This window comes from Myxine glutinosa, chromosome 10 (assembly GCF_964187855.1).
Source record: "Myxine glutinosa chromosome 10, kmMyxGlut1.1, whole genome shotgun sequence".
Lineage (NCBI taxonomy): Eukaryota > Metazoa > Chordata > Myxini > Myxiniformes > Myxinidae > Myxine > Myxine glutinosa.
Window position 1 is genome coordinate 58,743,217 of NC_136270.1, and position 18,305 is coordinate 58,761,521.

General features: G+C 47.0%; 1 protein-coding gene across 5 annotated transcripts in view; it reads left to right on the forward strand.

Moving 5' to 3' along the window:
• Window positions 1-18,305, forward strand: part of CFAP65 (cilia and flagella associated protein 65) — a 245,362-nt gene that overhangs the window by 55,740 nt on the left and 171,317 nt on the right. For all 5 annotated transcript variants that reach the window (XM_078785710.1, XM_078785714.1, XM_068125878.2 and 2 more), the window contains 2 exons: window positions 1,013-1,181; window positions 3,310-3,477. In XM_078785710.1, coding sequence (XP_078641836.1) covers window positions 1,013-1,181; window positions 3,310-3,477 — 337 coding nt within the window. The remainder of the gene's footprint in view (window positions 1-1,012; window positions 1,182-3,309; window positions 3,478-18,305) is intronic.

Here is an 18,305-nt window from a genome sequence, read left to right on the forward strand (position 1 = left end):
GACTCGTGCGCTTTGCGCAGTGCGCAAGGTCTTTGCTTCGCTTCAACCATTTTCACCGCATTCAGACGTTTATCTGGTGTGGGTGTGTATAACGTGGATTTTGAAGGTAAATCAGCGGTTCGCCGATTTGGAGCCGTGAAACGTCCATACCTGAGGGTGTGATTTCCCAGTCGCCTGGAGGGCGCCTTTGGATTTCCCAGTCGCCTTGAGGGCGCCTTTGCGCAACTTTGGCCGCGTGACTGTAACGGTCAACCCAACGGGATTCTGGTCTCGATTAGACATCGTTCTGACGATCGCTGGAGCGGATCGACTTTGGCTTGAAACCGGAATCAACTTTGGTTTGAAGCCGGGAAAGAGACATTGGGAATGTTCTTGTTTCACTCACTTGGAGCACAGTGAGTTATATATTACGAAACTGATGGTACCATCATAGGATATATATTGATTGTACTTTTGATTACTATTATTGTTGTACTGTTATTCTTGTGTGATCTTAATACAATATTTGTTTGTTGGTAACAATTGGTGTGGCTTCACCATTGATCTTTGACATACAGAATAACACATTTTTCTGCCGTGACTCCTCTCGGGGCTCGGAGGTACACCGTGACCAGGGGGTTTGGGGAGGAGCACGTAACAGTGGATCAAGTAGTATTGATCAATCAATGAGTAGATCAAGTAGTATTGATCATTCAATGAGTAGATGAAATTGTATTCATCAATCAATGAGTAGATCAAGTAGTATTGATCAATCAATGAGTAGATCAAGTAGTATTGATCAATCAATGAGTAGATCAAGTTGTATTGATCAATCAATGAGTATAGTAGATCAAGTTGTATTGATCAATCAATGAGTATAGTAGATCAAGTAGTATTGATCAATCAATGAGTATAGTAGATCAAGTAGTATTGATCAATCAATGAGTAATACTTCACTGTTGTATGGCAAATAAACATTCCAAGCGATCAGGTTAACCTTGCATTTTCCTGAGACGTCTTTTTCTTTTAACAGGCAGAAAGCAGTGTTATCGATTTGGGCATCATGGCAGTGGGTGACACGAAAATGGAGAAGGTCACGATCATCAACAATGGTTCCTGTGATTTGACCTTTGTTTTAAGTATTGCACAGAGGATATCTAAGTCGTTTGATCCTTGCCGAGGAACCACTTGCAAAATGCTCGGTAGGTTTTCACACCAATGTCCAGATAATCAGCTGACCACATGTAATAACTGGAACTGTTGCTGTAGCCCACAACCAGACATCCATCCAGCGGGGGCCTTTTATTTTTGGTCCTGTCTGCCCGGACGGAGTCTCTACTCGAAAATGACGAGATGCATTTCTTCCATATCCAGCACATTTATGCAATTATATTTGGGCATGATGTTCGTCAAATGATTTTGTGATCCAGACCAATTTGGAATTTTGGGAATTAATTTTTCTTACAGGAGCGAATCATACAGGATCGTGTATGCTTTAGAGAACCATTATTTATTTATATATGCTTCACCTTCACTACCAACACACAACTTGAAATTATTTATTTTTGTTTTTGCACTTTACCATCTCGCTACCACCATAACTTTCTCCGCTACCAATACACAATTTAGAATTATTTATTGATTTATACATACCATGACTATGACAAACACAAAAAATTTAATGATTAATTTATTTATACATTTACGAACTCTGCTGCCAACACACAACTTTGATTTTTTATTTGCAACATCAAAGACTTTTCAAAGTATATTGGTTGTTCTTGTTATTCTGTCTGTTTGTCTGTTCATTACTTGGCAATTTTGTTTTGGACAAGTATGTTGATCACTCCGGTTTGTGGTTGTGTGTGTGTGTGTCTGTGCCGGTCTGTCTGTGTGTGCGTGTGTGTGTGGTTGTGTATGACTGTCTGTTTTTGTGTGTGTCTGTGTGTGTTTGTTTGTGTTTGTGTGTGCTTTTGCGTGGATGTGTGTGTGTTTGTGTGGTTGTGTGTGTGTCTGTGTGTGCTTTTGTTTGGTTGTGTGTGTCTCTTTGTCTGTCTGTGTGTGGTTGTGTGTGTGTCTGTGTGTGCTTTTGTGTGGTTGTGTGTGTGTCTGTGTGGTTTTGTGTGTCTGTGTGGTTGTGTGTGTGTCTATGTCTGTCTGTCTGTCTGTGTGTGTTTGTGTCTGTGTGTGTGTGTCTGTGTGTGATTTTGTGTGGTTGTGTGTGTCTGTGTGTTTGTCTGTGTTTATTTGTCTGTGTGTGTGTGTGTGTGTGTGTGTGTGTGTGTGTGTGTGTGTGTGTGTGTGTGTGTGTGTGTGTGTGTGTGTAATTGTCTGTCCACTCACTTATACTTGCATACAGGTCACAATTTTAAACCGAATTTCATGATACTTCACCAAATGATCGAGTTTGTGGTCCGACAAAATCCTATTTGTCCAACAGAAGCCCCGACATTGCCGCGCACCGGAGGATGTTATTTATTTATTTGTCATGGGATCGGTGACTTTGAATGCATCTGTACTTGTTATCATGATATTATCGCAACAATCGTGATAATGAGGTCCATTATCATGATATTGGTTTTTCCATTATCGTCCGGCATAATTTTTGCCTGTACAGCCATCGTAACATGTTTAGTGATCCCACCAACAAAGGGAAGAGATTCGTCAAAAGTGACGACTAACAGCATCATCATATCTTCAATCCCACTCCTCTCCGGCCGAGCTTCAAAACAGCTGTTCACCACCATCTCTTATCTTCCCCAATCCAAAACCTTGATCTTTTCTACCCCCGTTAATACACCCCAGATCCACCTCCTTCAAATTCCGTTTTCTTTCCTGAAATCCCATGTAGTGTCCATCTTGTTTATCCCATGTAACTGCCCCAGCCCTCTCCCTTACACAGATCTCCCGATGTTCCTGTTCCCTACTGTTGTCGTGCTTCCCTCTCTCTCCCCCTCATGTCTCCCGCTCCTTACTCTATTATATGTGCTATGGGTTAGCTCTTACACGAGCCTCGACTTAGAAAACAAAAAATGAATAATAATAATTTAAAACCCATTTAATTATGCAAACTTCAGCACTTCGAATTTAACGTTTTCTTTTAGCACAGTTTATCAATCAGCTGCATTTTAACTCGCTTCGGCTGAATGTGTGTTATTGGTGTGTGTTACTGTCACTGAAAGTTGGTGTGTGATAGAAGATACATTATTGGGAACCAAGCAGTCTCATGCAACCTTGAAATTAAGCTCTTTCAATATCTGACAGTAGGTATCAGCACTTTGGAAAAGTTGTTTTTTCTATCCTACGTGTGTATCCACCTGCAACCCTCAGATCCCCAGCAGGTGTCTTCCTCTCACCATGAGCCCATAGATCTCATGCTAAGTGAGACCAGAGGCCATATTCCAGTGCGTTGTAAGTTGGTTTTCCTTGTCGCAGCTGGGCCGACACGTCAGGGACTTTACTCGTGGACCATATGTTGGCAGCCCATCGATCTTCAAGGTGTGCTTCCTGAAAAGTATTCACAGCTAAACAGATGTTTGGTACTACAGAACTTTAATATGCAAGAAAACAAACACGACATAAATATCAATAACCGAAGCTTTTCGTGCTGTACTCCTCAAGGTGATTCACAGCAAAAGACCGGAACAGGTGAGAGGTACGGGAGCAGCTGGGGTAGTTATGTTATTATCCTTACGAGCAGAGTACCCGCCCTACAGGCGACCCTTTGGGCGTTCTTGTTCCAATCGTACAACACATTTTCTGCCATCTCTTATTGAGGATATTTTCTGCTGATACAACTGATTTGATTTGGAAAATCTTGATGATTTCCTTTGGTGATATTGCTGGCTCTCTGTTCAACTTAGGTGTTCTTGGTTTTTGAGGCATCTCAATTTTCCATAAAAACAAAAACAAACATCCCTGGTGTTGGGCTAGTGGCTAGGGTGCCGGCTTAGGATCCAAGGATCCTGGGTTCGAATCCCGGTCGATCGCTGAATTAACGCCAGGGGGGTTGAATCAGCCTGTCATCCTTCCGAGGTCGGCTAATTGAGTACCAGTTCACTGGTAATTCCCTGTTTGTCGTTAAAGGCGGCAAAAAGGGTTGGCGTCAGGAAGGGCATCCGGCCGTAAAACATTGCTTCAAATAGGGGACCGAAAAACAACAACAACCACGGTTCCCGAAAAAGGCCAACCCCCGCTTTGCGGGGAAAAATGGCCTCTAAAGGTGGTTATTTTTTTTATATAACCATCACCCTAGATGACAATACCCATGACAACCCCACACCTCCCTCTTCTCCCCCCCTTCCACCATCCCCTCACAATCCCTGTTCAACCGTCACCCTAGCTAACAATACGCACAACCACCCCACACCACACCATCCCCCTACAATCCCCCTTCAATCATCACCCTAGCTAACAATACCCATGACCACCCCACACCATCCCCCCCACAATCCCTCTTCAACCGTCACCCCAGCTAACAATACCCACGACCACCCCACACCATCCCCTCACAATCCCTCTTCAACTGTCACCCTAGCTAACAATACCTATGACCACCCCACACCATCCCCCCACAATCCCCCTTCAACCGTCACCCTAGCTAACAATACCCACGACCACCCCACACCATCCCCTCACAATCCCTTTTCAACCGTCACCCTAGCTAACAACACCCACGACCATCCTACACCCTCCTCTTCCACATCCTCCCCACCCCACCACCATGCCCTCACAATCCCCTGACAATCCACCTACAACCATCACCGTAGCCAACAATACTCACGATCACCCCACACCACCCCTACACAATCCCCCATCTACTATCACCGTAACTCACAATACTCACGACCAGCCCACATCACCCCTACACAATCCCCCATCTACTATCACCATAACTAACAATACTCATGACCAGCCCACATCACCCCTACACAATCCCCCATATACTATCACCATAACTAACAATACAGACTCTCCTCGACTTACGACGTAGGCGACTTACGACGACTCGCACTTACGACCGTCGCAAAAATCTCAGTTGCTCCTTGTGCCTCGCGCTGACACCATCCCTTACACTCCATCGCCTATAAGTGTGTGTGTGTGTGCCGTACTGCCATCATCATGTCTCGCAAGAGGAAGAGTGCATCCACTGATGTGCCGCACTGACCGGGTCCTCAGTCGAGGTCCTCAGCATCATCCCGTTTCGGCCCTTCAACCTCGATACGGTCAGCTAAGGTGGGCCAGCAGGGGCACATACACATCCACATGCAGCAACTACACCTGGATGCGTACATACCCCCACCCCCAGCCAGTGCGAACGCAGACTACAACAGCAACACCTCCACATCCAGAATCCACAGCACCAAACAAACATAGTGGAACACTCAAACACCCAACTTTATATCCTTCACCACTCATCAACAAAACACACCAGATCATCCATACACACATCCACACACATCCACACACATCACCAACCAACCACCTACCCTTACAACATACACCACTCAACATACAAAAACACACACACTCATGCAAAAATTAATTCATGCAAAAACACACACCCTCACCCACTCACTCACTCACATCCACAAAATCTGTATAAATAAAACAGTTTGTGTGTGTGTGTGTGTGTGTGTGTGTGTGTGTGTGTGTGTGTGTGTGTGTGTGTGTGCGCTACCGATAGACTCCTAAACGGAGAGGCTCATGTGGTTGATATTTGGCATAGACATGGCCATTGAGCCTGGGAAGGACATGGCCTACCTAAAAATATTTGACAAGATCCATATTTTTTATTCATATTTACCTCAGCGCATTTCAGCGAGGAACATTATACACGGAATCTCAGCCTGTGCCAGAGCAGCTCGCTGATTCGCTCAGAGCGATCACGTGATGTTCCACCCTCGCTGCCAGACCACTGAACGGAAAATATATAGAATGACCATTGCCATTCACACCACATAGGTGGAGATGCAGCTACCGGGCGCCATCTTGGTTGGCACTCGATGCTGGGCGATGGTGATTTCCGTCACACGTTTCCACGTAATTCAGAGCGAAAAGCGATTGCGTTTTTTCACCTTTTGTGCGATCGTGTTTTGTGTCGATTTTGTGCGATATGAATTAAACTTCTTTGAAACAGCTGTGAAAACGTCTTTCCACAACCCTTCCTTAACCGATTGAAGCAGTTTATTGCCGCACAAAATGGCATTTTAACAGTTGTCTCGCTTTTAAAATCTTGAATATATATATATATATATATATATATATATATATATATATATATATATATATATATTGAATATATACAGTGGGGAGAACAAGTATTTGATACACTGCCGATTTTGCAGGTTTTCCCACTTACAAAGCACGTAAAGGTCTGTAATTTTTATCATAGGTACACTTCAACTGTGGAAGACGGAATCTAAAACAAAAATCCTGAAAATCACATTGTATGATTTTTAAGTAATTAATTTGCATTTTATTGCATGAAATAATTAGTATTTGATACATCAGAAAAACAGAACTTAATATTTGGTACAGAAACCTTTGTTTGCAATTACAGAGATCAGACGTTTCCTGTAGTTCTTAACCAGGTTTGCACACACTGCAGCAGGGATTTTGGCCCACTCCATACAGATCTTCACCAGATCCTTCAGGTTTCGGGGCTGTCGCTGCGCAACACAGACTTTCAGCTCCCTCCAAAGATTTTCTATTGGGTTCAGGTCTGGAGACTGGCTAGGCCACTCCAGGACCTTGAGATGCTTCATACGGAGCCACTCCTTAGTTGCCCTGGCTGTGTGTTTCGGGTCGTTGTCATGCTGGAAGACCCAGCCACGCCCCATCTTCAATGCTCTTATTGAGGGAAGGAGATTGTTGGCCAAGATCTCGCGATACATGGCCCCATCCATCCTCCCCTCAATACGGTGCAGTCGTCCTGTCCCCTTTGCAGAAAAGCATCCCCAAAGAATGATGTTTCCACCTCCATGCTTCACGGTTGGGATGGTGTTCTTGGGGTTGTACTCATCCTTCTTCTTCCTCCAAACACGGCGAGTGGAGTTTAAACCAAAAAGCTCTATTTTGGTCTCATCAGACCACATGACCTTCTCCCATTCCTCCTCTGGATCATCCAGATGGTCATTGGCAAACTTCAGACGGGCCTGGACATGCGCTGGCTTGAGCAGAGGGACCTTGCGTGCGCTGCAGGATTTTAATCCATGACGGCGTAGTGTGTTATTTATGGTTTTCTTTGATGCTGTGGTCCCAGCTCTCTTCAGGTCATTGACCAGGTCCTGCCGTGTAGTTCTGGGCTGATCCCTCACCTTTCTCCTGATCATTGAGGCTCCACGAGGTGAGATCTTGCATGGAGCCCCAGACCGAGGGAGATTGACTGTCATCTTGAACTTCTTCCATTTTCTAATAATTGCGCCAACAGTTGTTGCCTTCTCACCAAGCTGCTTGCCTATTGTCCTGTAGCCCATCCCAGCCTTGTGCAAGTCTACAAATTTGTCCCTGATGTCCTTAGACAGCTCTCTGGTCTTGCCCATTGTGGAGAGGTTGGAGTCTGATTGAGTGTGGACAGGTCTGGAGACGGCTTTGCGGTCGGTCTTTGCGGTCGTTGTGGTCGGAGACGGTCTGGAGACGTCTTTTATGCAGATAACGAGTTCAAACAGGTGCAGTTAATACAGGTAATGAGTGGAGAATGGGAGGGCTTCTTAAAGAAAAAACTAACAGGTCTGTGAGAGCCGGAATTCTTACTGGTTGGTAGGTGATCAAATACTTATTTCATGCAATAAAATGCAAATTAATTACTTAAAAATCATACAATGTGATTTTCAGGATTTTTGTTTTAGATTCCGTCTTCCACAGTTGAAGTGTACCTATGATAAAAATTACAGACCTTTACGTGCTTTGTAAGTGGGAAAACCTGCAAAATCGGCAGTGTATCAAATACTTGTTCTCCCCACTGTATATATTGAATATATATATATATATATATATATATATATATATATATATATATATATATATATATATATATATATATATATACAGTGGTACCTCGGCTTACGATTCCGGTGGTAAAATCCGGGTTCGGTTGCGAGAGGACGCTGGCGTTGCATATTCGCCGCTTCTCCGACTGGATGGATGTACAGGGTCTGCTTCTACCTTTCTGACCTGACATCTCACACCTGTCCTGCCTTTTCACACCCGCACGTGCCGCGTGTTCTCCGGCTGGATAACGGAATCTGCTTTTGATGGTACGGAATACGGAATTCGAAAGGCCCGCTCCCGTTGATTGTGGCCGTGGCCTTGTTTGCCGGTGGCCTTGTGGCCTTGTTTGCCGCTGTGGTCTTGATTAGCGGCTGCAGTCGTTTGCCGCTGCGTTTGCCGCTGCGTTTGCCGCTTTGCCTCCTCGACCTTGGCCTCGTACTCGTCCCTTCGCTCCTGCCTGGCATGGCTCTGAAGTACTCCGCCGCAAGGCTTCTTCTGCTCAATACCCGCTCCACCCCATCATGCATCTCTGCCATCAAATCAAATGGACTCCTCCGACGACCCAGGTACATTCACCGTGGCTCCGGTCGCAAGTTTGTTTATTTGCAATCAGGTCACTCCATCCCCGTCCTCTGGTCGGCTCAGCGCACTCTCACTCTTCGTCCCAGCGCACCTGGTCACAGCAACCCACACGATCGCACCTCTTGCCTACGAACCCTGGCTAAATCACCTGAATTCATCCCTGCTGTTCAAAACAACATCAAGCTCACCCTGTTCAACACCCGGTCCCTCAACAATAAATGCCTCATCCTGAACGAATACATCCTGGATAACAAACTGGACTTTCTCTGTCTCACCGAAACCTGGCAACAACCTCTGGACTACTACACACTCAACCTCACCACACCCAATGGATATTCCTACGTCAATAAACCACGCTCGGAGGGCCGAGGTGGTGGAATTGCCGTTATCCACCGTCAAGACATCAAGACCAACCTCATCTCCATCTCATCTGCTCCATCATTTGAACACCTGGCTTTAAAACTCTCTGGTCACACGCAGTCAGTCATGGCTGTCGTCTACCGCCCTCCCAAACCACACCCATCATTCCTGTCTGACTTCTCCTACTTTCTGACCCAGCTATGTTCCCTCTCCCCCTCAATCCTCCTCCTTGGTGATTTCAATATCCACATGGACTCCACTGACTCCACAATAACCACTGACTTCACTGATTTACTCACCTGCTTTAACCTCACTCAACATGTCGACTTTCCTACCCATATCCGTGGTCACATTTTGGACCTTGTCTGCTCCACTGGATTAAATTTGCACCATCTCTATGGCTCCGACCTCACCCTCTCTGACCACTTAGCCATCACTCTGACCATCAACATCCCCGCCCCAACACCAAGGCATTATCGCACAATCAACTTCCGTAAGCTAAACGCTCTTTCACCTACCTCATTCTCATCCACCCTCTCTGAAAAAATGTCCACTTCTCCCTTCATTGACCTCCACACCCCTTCCGACCTCACTGACTACTACAACCACACTCTCTCCTCCTGCCTTGACCAGCTTGCGCCTGTAAAAACCAAAACAGTTTCTTTCACCCATTCTGCTCCCTGGTTTACCCCTGAACTCCACCTGATGAAAACTCGTGCTCGCCAACTTGAAAGACTCCGCAATAAAACGGGTCTCACAGTTCACTCCCAAGCCTACAAGGACCACATACAACACTACAAAGATGCCCTCTCCCGCGCCCGCTCTGCCTACTACTCTCAAATTATCCACTCTGGCTCCGGAAACCCAAAAGCACTCTTCTCGACAATAAACAAACTCCTCCGCCCCCTGAACACCACCACCCAGTCATTCACAGTAGACAACTGCATCTCCTTCCTCTCTTTCTTCCAACGCAAAATTGACAACATCTACAACAGCTTGACCACCGCCGCACCCGCTCCCCCTCCAACCACCTGCCCCCCCTTGTCCTGCCATCCCCTGTCTCGGTTCTCCCCAATCTCTCCTACTGACCTCTCTGAACTCCTCATAGGAATGAAAACTGCCACCTGCACTCTTGACCCCATCCCCTCCAGCTTTGTCAAAGCCTCCCTCCCTGCTCTCTCTCCACTTATCATTGCAACAATAAACTCCTCCCTGTCTACAGGCATCGTCCCACCTTCCCTCAAAATTGCTGCTGTTACCCCCATTCTAAAAAAACCTGGTCTAAACCCTGACACCCTAAACAACTTCAGACCCATCTCCAACCTACCCTTTCTGTCAAAAGTTTTGGAACGCGCTGTAGCCACTCAACTCAAACATCATCTCTCTGCCAATAACTTGTATGAAACATTCCAATCCGGATTCCGCTCCAACCACAGTACTGAAACTGCTCTCCTCAAAATCACCAACGACCTTCTCCTCTCCTCTGACGCTGGCAACCTCAACATTCTCGTCCTCCTCGACCTCAGCGCTGCCTTTGACACCATCGATCACACTATCCTCCTCACCCGACTTGAATCCACCTTTAACGTCACCGGCACTGCCCTCTCTTGGATTAAATCAAACCTCTCTGACAGATGCCAGTTCATCTCCATCAATAACTGCAAATCCCCCACTGCTCCCCTCCCCCAAGGTGTCCCCCAAGGTTCAGTTCTTGGCCCCCTCCTCTTCATCCTTTACCTGTCCCCGCTCGGTCACTTAATCCGCCGTCATGGTCTCCAATTCCACTGCTTCGCCGATGACATCCAGCTTTTCATCTCCACCAAGTCCGTCTCCACCGACACCCACTCTATCCTGACAAACTGCATCACTGAAATAAAATCCTGGCTTCAAATCAACTTCCTCAAGCTTAACTGTGATAAATCTGAAATAATCATCATTGGCCCAAAAACGCTCACAAAATCCACCCATAACTTTGCCCTCAACATCGACGGTATCCCAGTATCCACCTCCCCTCACATCCGGAATCTTGGCGTCATCTTTGACCAAACCCTTTCCTTCGACAAATACACTAAACAGATCACAAAGTCAGCCTTCTTTCACCTGAAAAACATTGCCCGTCTCCGCTCATCCCTCTCCTCCACGGCTGCAGAAACCCTCATCCACGCCTTCATCACCTCCCGTCTGGACTACTGCAATAGCCTCCTCTATGGTTCACCCTCAAAAATCACCAATAAACTCCAATACATTCAGAACTCCGCTGCCCGTCTACTCACTCATTCCCGGACCCGTGACCACATCACCCCCGTCCTTTACAAGCTTCACTGGCTCCCCATCCCCCAGAGAATCCAGTACAAAATCCTCCTCTTGACATACAAAGCCCTCCATAACCTGGCCCCATCCTACCTGGCTGACCTCCTCTCCAGACACACTCCCACCCGCAACCTCCGCTCTGCTGGTACCAACCTCCTGACCCCCTCCATCCGGACCAAATTCAGATCCTGGGGGGACAGGGCCTTCTCCATCGCTGCTCCCACCCTCTGGAACTCACTACCTCACACCATCAGAGACTCCTCCTCACTCACCACATTCAAAACATCACTAAAGACCCACCTGTTCAACGCTGCATTCAACATTCAACCCACAGCATTTAACCCCTGACTATCTCTTCTCCTTCTCCCTCCTTTTGCTTTAAATATTTCCCTATTGATTCTTGTCTTGTCTTTTTGATTCTTGTCTTATATATATGCCGTATATCGCTGCTGTTTGTTTTCTTGATTCTTGTCTTTTTGCAATTGTTGTTTTCATGTATTGTTATGCATTATGTTTTCCACTCTGTCAAAGCGCCTTTGGGCTTCTGGAAAAGCGCTATACAAAATAAATGAATTATTATTATTATTATTACGAATTTAATCCGTTCCGTGACGGAGCTCGTAAGCCAAATCGCTCGTAAGTCAAAGCAAATTTTCCCATTCAAATGCATTGAAATGCTATTAATCCGTTCCAGCCTCAAAAAAAAAACACCAATTTTTTTTGTTAGGTGCTTTTAAATAACAAAAATGTACTTTATAAATAACAAATAATGTATAAACAAGCACGACCTCGTATATACTGTACATAATACAAGAGAATGTAAAGAAATAAACTGGTTTTATTAAGCAGAGGAGAAGAGCATGCCAGGTGAGGTGTGCGTGTTGTCGACTTGGCGAGGCAGTACGATCGTACTCCTTCTACGATATGTACGATTTTGAAGCAGAAGGAGTCCATAAAGGCTATAACGCCAGCCAAGGGCGTTACGATTATTTCAAAGCTCCGGACCTCTATCCATGAAGATATGGAGAAGTTGTTGTTTGTGTGGTTGAAGGAGAAGCAGCTCGCAGGAGATACCGTGACCGAGAGCATCATGTGTTTGAAAAGATTGAAACTCAGATATCGAGCACGGACCACGAGGTGTTTTTTCTTTTTTCTTAATCTCGGTTTCAGTGAACTTTTGCTCTGTGCTCACGTGTACTGTACCTGTACCTGTAATGGTACGTCAGAGGATGGCACCTGTTGTCATCATATTAAGTGCAAGATGTTCTGCATCGTAAGTTGGTACACCGCGGTCTTTCGGCGGTGTTTAAGCCGGCCGTCTTGGCTTCTGTCACCATTGGCATTGAGTCTTTCGATGTAGGTAGGTCGTTGTGTGCCGGTGCCTTGGCCGAATTCCTTCATTGCTGCATTGTTAGCTCACCTGGTTTTTTATACCACATCTTTGGTTATCGGACCAGCGAATGACGTCATCTCCTCCAAAGTATGGCTTATTCTCACTTGTCTTGGACGATCTTCTACTTCTAGCCTTCCACCGTGCATTTGGTGTCCACTGTACTTACTGTACAGTGCCTGGTAAAATTGATGTAATGGGTTTTTGACCGTCAACGCCATGAACCGTCATGAACCGTCATGAACCGTCAACCGCCATGAACCGCCATGAACCGTCAACGCCATGAACCGCTAACACTCAAAAGCCCATTTATCGCACCTTATAAAGCAAAACGCAAACCGAAAGCCATGCCTCTCAAGCGAGGCGTGCTTCCGTGGTCACGTGATCCACAGGTGTAGCTCATTATACCCGCACGCGCGACACGCTTTGGCGGTCACGTGACCAGCCACTCTGGAGGCGGGGATCCCCGCCGATGACGTCACCGGCTGGAGCAAGGAGATTCCTCGCTCATGTATTTCGACGATTGCGTGTTTTATATCCAAGCAGAGATGCTTTCACGGCAAGATAACCGCGTGACCGGAACCGGAAGCCACAACCGGAAAATTCAAAAAAATAAATTTTTTGAGCTCGTACATCGGATCTCGGCTCGTATCCCAAAGCAACAAACCGCCCGAGCGACGGCTCGTATCCCGAAAAACTCGTACGTTGGGGCACTCGTAAGCCGAGGTACCACTGTATATATATATATATATATATATATTGTTGCGGTTTTGAGAACCCTCGCTTGTGTAAATAAATTCAACATCATTAAAGGTTAAAGGTAGCACCCCTAGATAGGCCACAGCAACATGTAGGTCACCATAGGACTTCAGTTATTTCATTAATATGTGTTTAGATAAGGCCGTGTTTCCAACAGTTGAATCTGCGTTGTGTCAATCAAATAAGAGTAGGTCCCCAATTCTGTCCATCTTGCCAACCTCCCTCTCCAAGCCACGCCATTAAGCGCACCCCTACAGTCTGACCTATGGCTCTTCCAAATTGGTACGCGCCTCTGCCAGCAGCGGCAGCCTTCGCTGCCCGTGAGCTCGCTCAACGCCGCCATAAGCCACGAGGTAAAGCCGGAAAAAGGGGGCGGCGCACCAGGAAGAAGGTGTGGCCACGTCACCCAGCCGTCAAAGGTGGAGCCGGTAAGCCCTCAACAGCCAACCAGGGCTGAAGTAACATCACCGACAGGTATGGCTTTTGGGCTCGCAGAGCGTTTTGCTCGTCGAGTTATATAAGCGCGAACGTAAAGCCCTTTCACAGCGGGACTTACGCGGAGAGGGATTGGTGCGCATTACAAAAGGGCTGCGCGTAGGACTGTCGTGATTGCAAGTTCACTTACTGATCGGGAGAGCGCACCTTTGTAAAGAGATATACGGCGCGCTTGATGAGAGAACTGTCCAAGACGGCGTCGTATGATTGGCGTTGTAAAGGACTGCTTGGAAACGCGCTGTGCGAAAGGACCTTGGAGAGAGGGGGCGTTTGGCATGAGTGTGCATTTATTACATACGCCACAGGACACCAGCTTCCCCCCATTATATAAATTGTCCATGCGCGTTCCAACTACACGCGGAGCTGCCTGCCGGGTTTCGTCCGCTGGATCGGAGCCTGGACCGGAGCCTGGACCCCATCGCCAGACCTTCCACCCTACCATCTACAATCCCCGTGTGAGTGTGTACGTGAGACGGGCCCGTTTGTCCTGGGTATTAAGAATAAGACTGTCTAAGACTGTCCTGTGTAGCTGCTTCGTCCTCTTCCTATCCTGTACATTCTTTTGTTTCCTCTTCTTTCTTGTAAATTGTAATAAATTGCCTTGTTCTTTCTTGGTTTCCTCTTATCCAATCGCATCAGTCTTTTCTCTCATTCTGGACCCGATGCTCCCCCTTCCTCTTCATTAACGGTATGGACCTCAAACATCCGGGGCCTTCGCTCAAACTTGACTGACCTCTCCATACAGGTTGCTTCTGACAAACCAGATGTGATCTGCTTAACAGAAACTTTCCTCCTTCATGATGTCTCTGATGCCTTGGTATCTCTCCCAGGTTACTCCCTCCTCCGGTATGATAGACCTGAGCCTCGTCCTGGAGGTGGGGTTGCTATCTTTATAAAAAACTCTCTTCCTCACTCGCCCTCCACTGCCCTCTCTCCACCTCACCCCCAGGAATACCTTTGGCTACGGCTTCCCCTTCGCTCCCACCTTTTGTTCATATGTGTGTTGTACCGTCCACCAAACAGCGATGACTCCATCTACATCTCACTGTCTGATAATATGGACCAACTTCTATCTACCCATCCCAACTCTCTCTTCCTCATATGTGGTGATTTCAATTGTCACCATGCCAGTTGGCTGGGTGTGGGTACCTCTCTCACCAGCCATGGCTCTTCAGCAAAGGACTTCTGCGACTCACTGGGACTGACACAATCTGTCAATTTCCCGACCCGGATCTCAGTCAACGGAGCATCTTCTCTTCTGGATTTGGTGATGACAAACTTCCCTGAAAATGTCTGCTGCTCTTCTTCTGCTCCAATCGGCTCATCTGATCATGTGCTTGTCAAAGTGGACATCTCTCTGACCATTCTCAGAGAGCCTCCTCAGCGTCGACGAGTCTGGCATTTCACTCAGGCCAACTGGCACGGTATTCAAGCAGCCATCAATCATCTGGGCTGGTCTCCCATCTCTACCGCCTCTGACATCAACTCATCCTGGGAATTCTTTCAAAGTAAATTGCTCTCTCTCATGCACAGATTTATACCATCTCGTCTTCAGTTGTCATACCCTTCCTCCCGTCCATGGTACACGGAATCTTGTGGTGAGGCTGTTGCCCTGAAACAACTTGCTTTCGTCTCCTGGAAAGCAAATCCAACGGAAGGAAATCTCATTTCCTTTCACAAAGCCCGAAACAAGTGTGTGTCCACCCTCAGGAGAGCCAGGAAACAATATCTCACCATTCTCAAGACCGAACTCTCTTATCTGTCTCCCTCTTCCAAATCCTGGTGGCGTCTGGTCAAATCTGTTTCTGGTGTTTGTTCCCCCTCCATCCCCTCCCTCACCTCAAACGGCTTAACGGCCGACTCCGCACGTGAAAAAGCTGAATGCCTCAACTCTGTGTTTGCCTCTAAATCTTGTGTCCCAAACCCATCCCTCTCTGTACCCACCGTACCCAGTCGTACCAGGCTGCTCCTGGACTCTGTGTCCTTTCCTCCTGACAAGGTGGAAAAGTTTCTGTCAACCCTCGACTCTGATTCTGCAACTGGTCCTGACGGCATCAGCCCACGGGTCCTAAAATCATGTTCTTCTGCTCTTTCACTCCCTCTTTCTGTTCTCTTCACCCTCTCTTTTGCTCAAGGTCATCTGACATCTGCTTGGAAATCAGCCAACATCACCGCTTTGCACATAAAAGGTGCAAAAACAGATCCCAGCAACTACAGACCAATCAGCCTTCTCCCAATTATCAGCAAAGTCATGGAATCCATCATTGCTTCAGATATTAAATCTTTCCTCTTCTCCAATGGCTTGATCTCTGATCATCAATTTGGTTTCAGACCTGGTCACTCTACTCTGGACATGCTGCTTCTGCTTTCTCAACAATGGATGGAGGTCCTCAATGCCAAACAGGAAATTAGAGCTGTCTCCTTTGACATTTCACGTGCCTTCGATACGGTCTGGCACCCTGCTCTGCTCACCAAACTCTCCTCCTTTGGTATCCATGGAAATCTCCACGCATGGCTGGCGGACGTCCTCTCTGGTCGTAGTCAACGTGTGGCCCTGAATGGGTTTCTCTCATCTCCTCTTCCTGTTCAGGCTGGAGTTCCCCAAGGTAGTGTTCTGGGCCCTGTGCTTTTTCTGGTCTTCATCAATGATCTCTCTGACTCTCTTGAAAATCCTCTCTATCTCTTTGCTGACAACTCTACTCTCTGTCGCTCCATTCCTCATCCCTCAGATCGGCAGTCTGCAGCCTCCTCACTCTTTGCAGACCTGGACAAAATCACAGACTGGTCAAACAAGTGGAACATGTCTTTCAATCCTGACAAATCTCACACTCTTACAATTTCTCTCCGAAAGGACCGACTGGACAACCCTCCCATCTACTTTCTCAACAATCCTCTCCAAGAAGTTCTGTCGCTCAAGCTTTTGGGTCTCACTATCTGCCATGATCTTTCTTGGGAAAACCACATTTCCAAGCTGGCCTCCAAAGCCAGTCGCCGACTGGGCATCCTCCGTCGTGCGAAGTCCTTCCTTGGCACACCTGAGCTCCTCACCACATACAAGGCTTTCATCCGCAGCTCAATGGAATACTGTTCCCCCCTCTGGGCTGGTGCTCCTGCCTCACACCTTGCTCGGCTTCACGCTGTTGAGGCCAAAGCTTTCAGAATCATTGGAATCTCCTGCGATGTAGTCAACACCGAGGGCCTTTCACTCACTCACCGCAGGCAGGTTGGTGGTCTTTCTGTCTTCTACCGACTCCTCTCCGGCCTTGCTCCTTGCTCTGTCCCCCCAATATTCCTTCAGGTCGCACAAGATCTGCCTGCAACCCTCTTATGGTTAAACTGCCAAAGTCTAGGCTCTCTGCTCACCTTCACTCTTTCATTCCCCTTTTCTCCCGCCTCTGGAACAAACTCCCCCACTCCCTTCAATCCCACTCCTCCCTCCAGGTCTTTAAAACAGCTTTTCACCACCATCTCTTATCTTCCCCCATCGAAAACCTTGATCTTTTCTACCCCCGGTAATTCACCCCAGAGTCCTTGCAGTGTTCATATGTTTTATTCCTCTCCCACCTCCCCCCAAGTCCTCCCGATGTCCCTGCTCTCAAATGTTGTGTTTGTGTCCTTCCCCCTCTTCCCCCTCTCTTTTGCGTCCTTCCCCCTCTCTCCCCATCTTGTCTGCCGCTCCCCTTGTTTTTTGTGTTTTGTGTGTCGGTTTGTCTTTTTGTGTGATTAATGTTAGCTCTTTCACGAGCCTCGATCTTGTATACAAAAAAACAAAAAAACAAACAAAAAAAAAATTGGGTAAGCGTGGCACGATCGCAACCTCTATAATCGGGTCTAGTCATTGGTTAACAGCTCGGATCGCGGATCGCTATCCGCTCGGCATTTTCCATCATATCCGTGGTTCGAGCGGGAGTTATCTCCTTGCTTACTGGGCGGCGTTAATAAGTAGGTAATAAGAAGACGGCTTACAACCCTAGTTAACGTCATCCGGAAGGAACGTGATAACTCCGGATCCGGTCGTCCAGGTAAAAGACAAGGGGATTAACCCCCCCTTGATAAGGGGAGCGCCGACGACCGAGATCCGCAACAAATGGTAGTCAGGAGTTGCGATTTGGAACCTGGGACTAAATTTGTTAGACAAAATTTTGGACACCAATTGTGATATTGGCCATAACAATTGGTGTCGGGGAGTGGGATTTGGACCCGGACGAAATTTTTTATATATCTGAAAAATGTGCTCAAAATTACGAGCGGCCGAAATTTTATTTAACATCTAAATTTTGAATCGTGCCATGGATAGCCAAGGCGATCAGATGCCGGTGGGGGTAAATGAGGAGGTAGAAGAGGGGTTAGAATTAACCCAGGACCCCAGGGAAGAACAATTGGGAGAGATGGAGGAGGAAAGGAATGAGGGTGCGGCAGTGGGGGTTGCAGGCACACA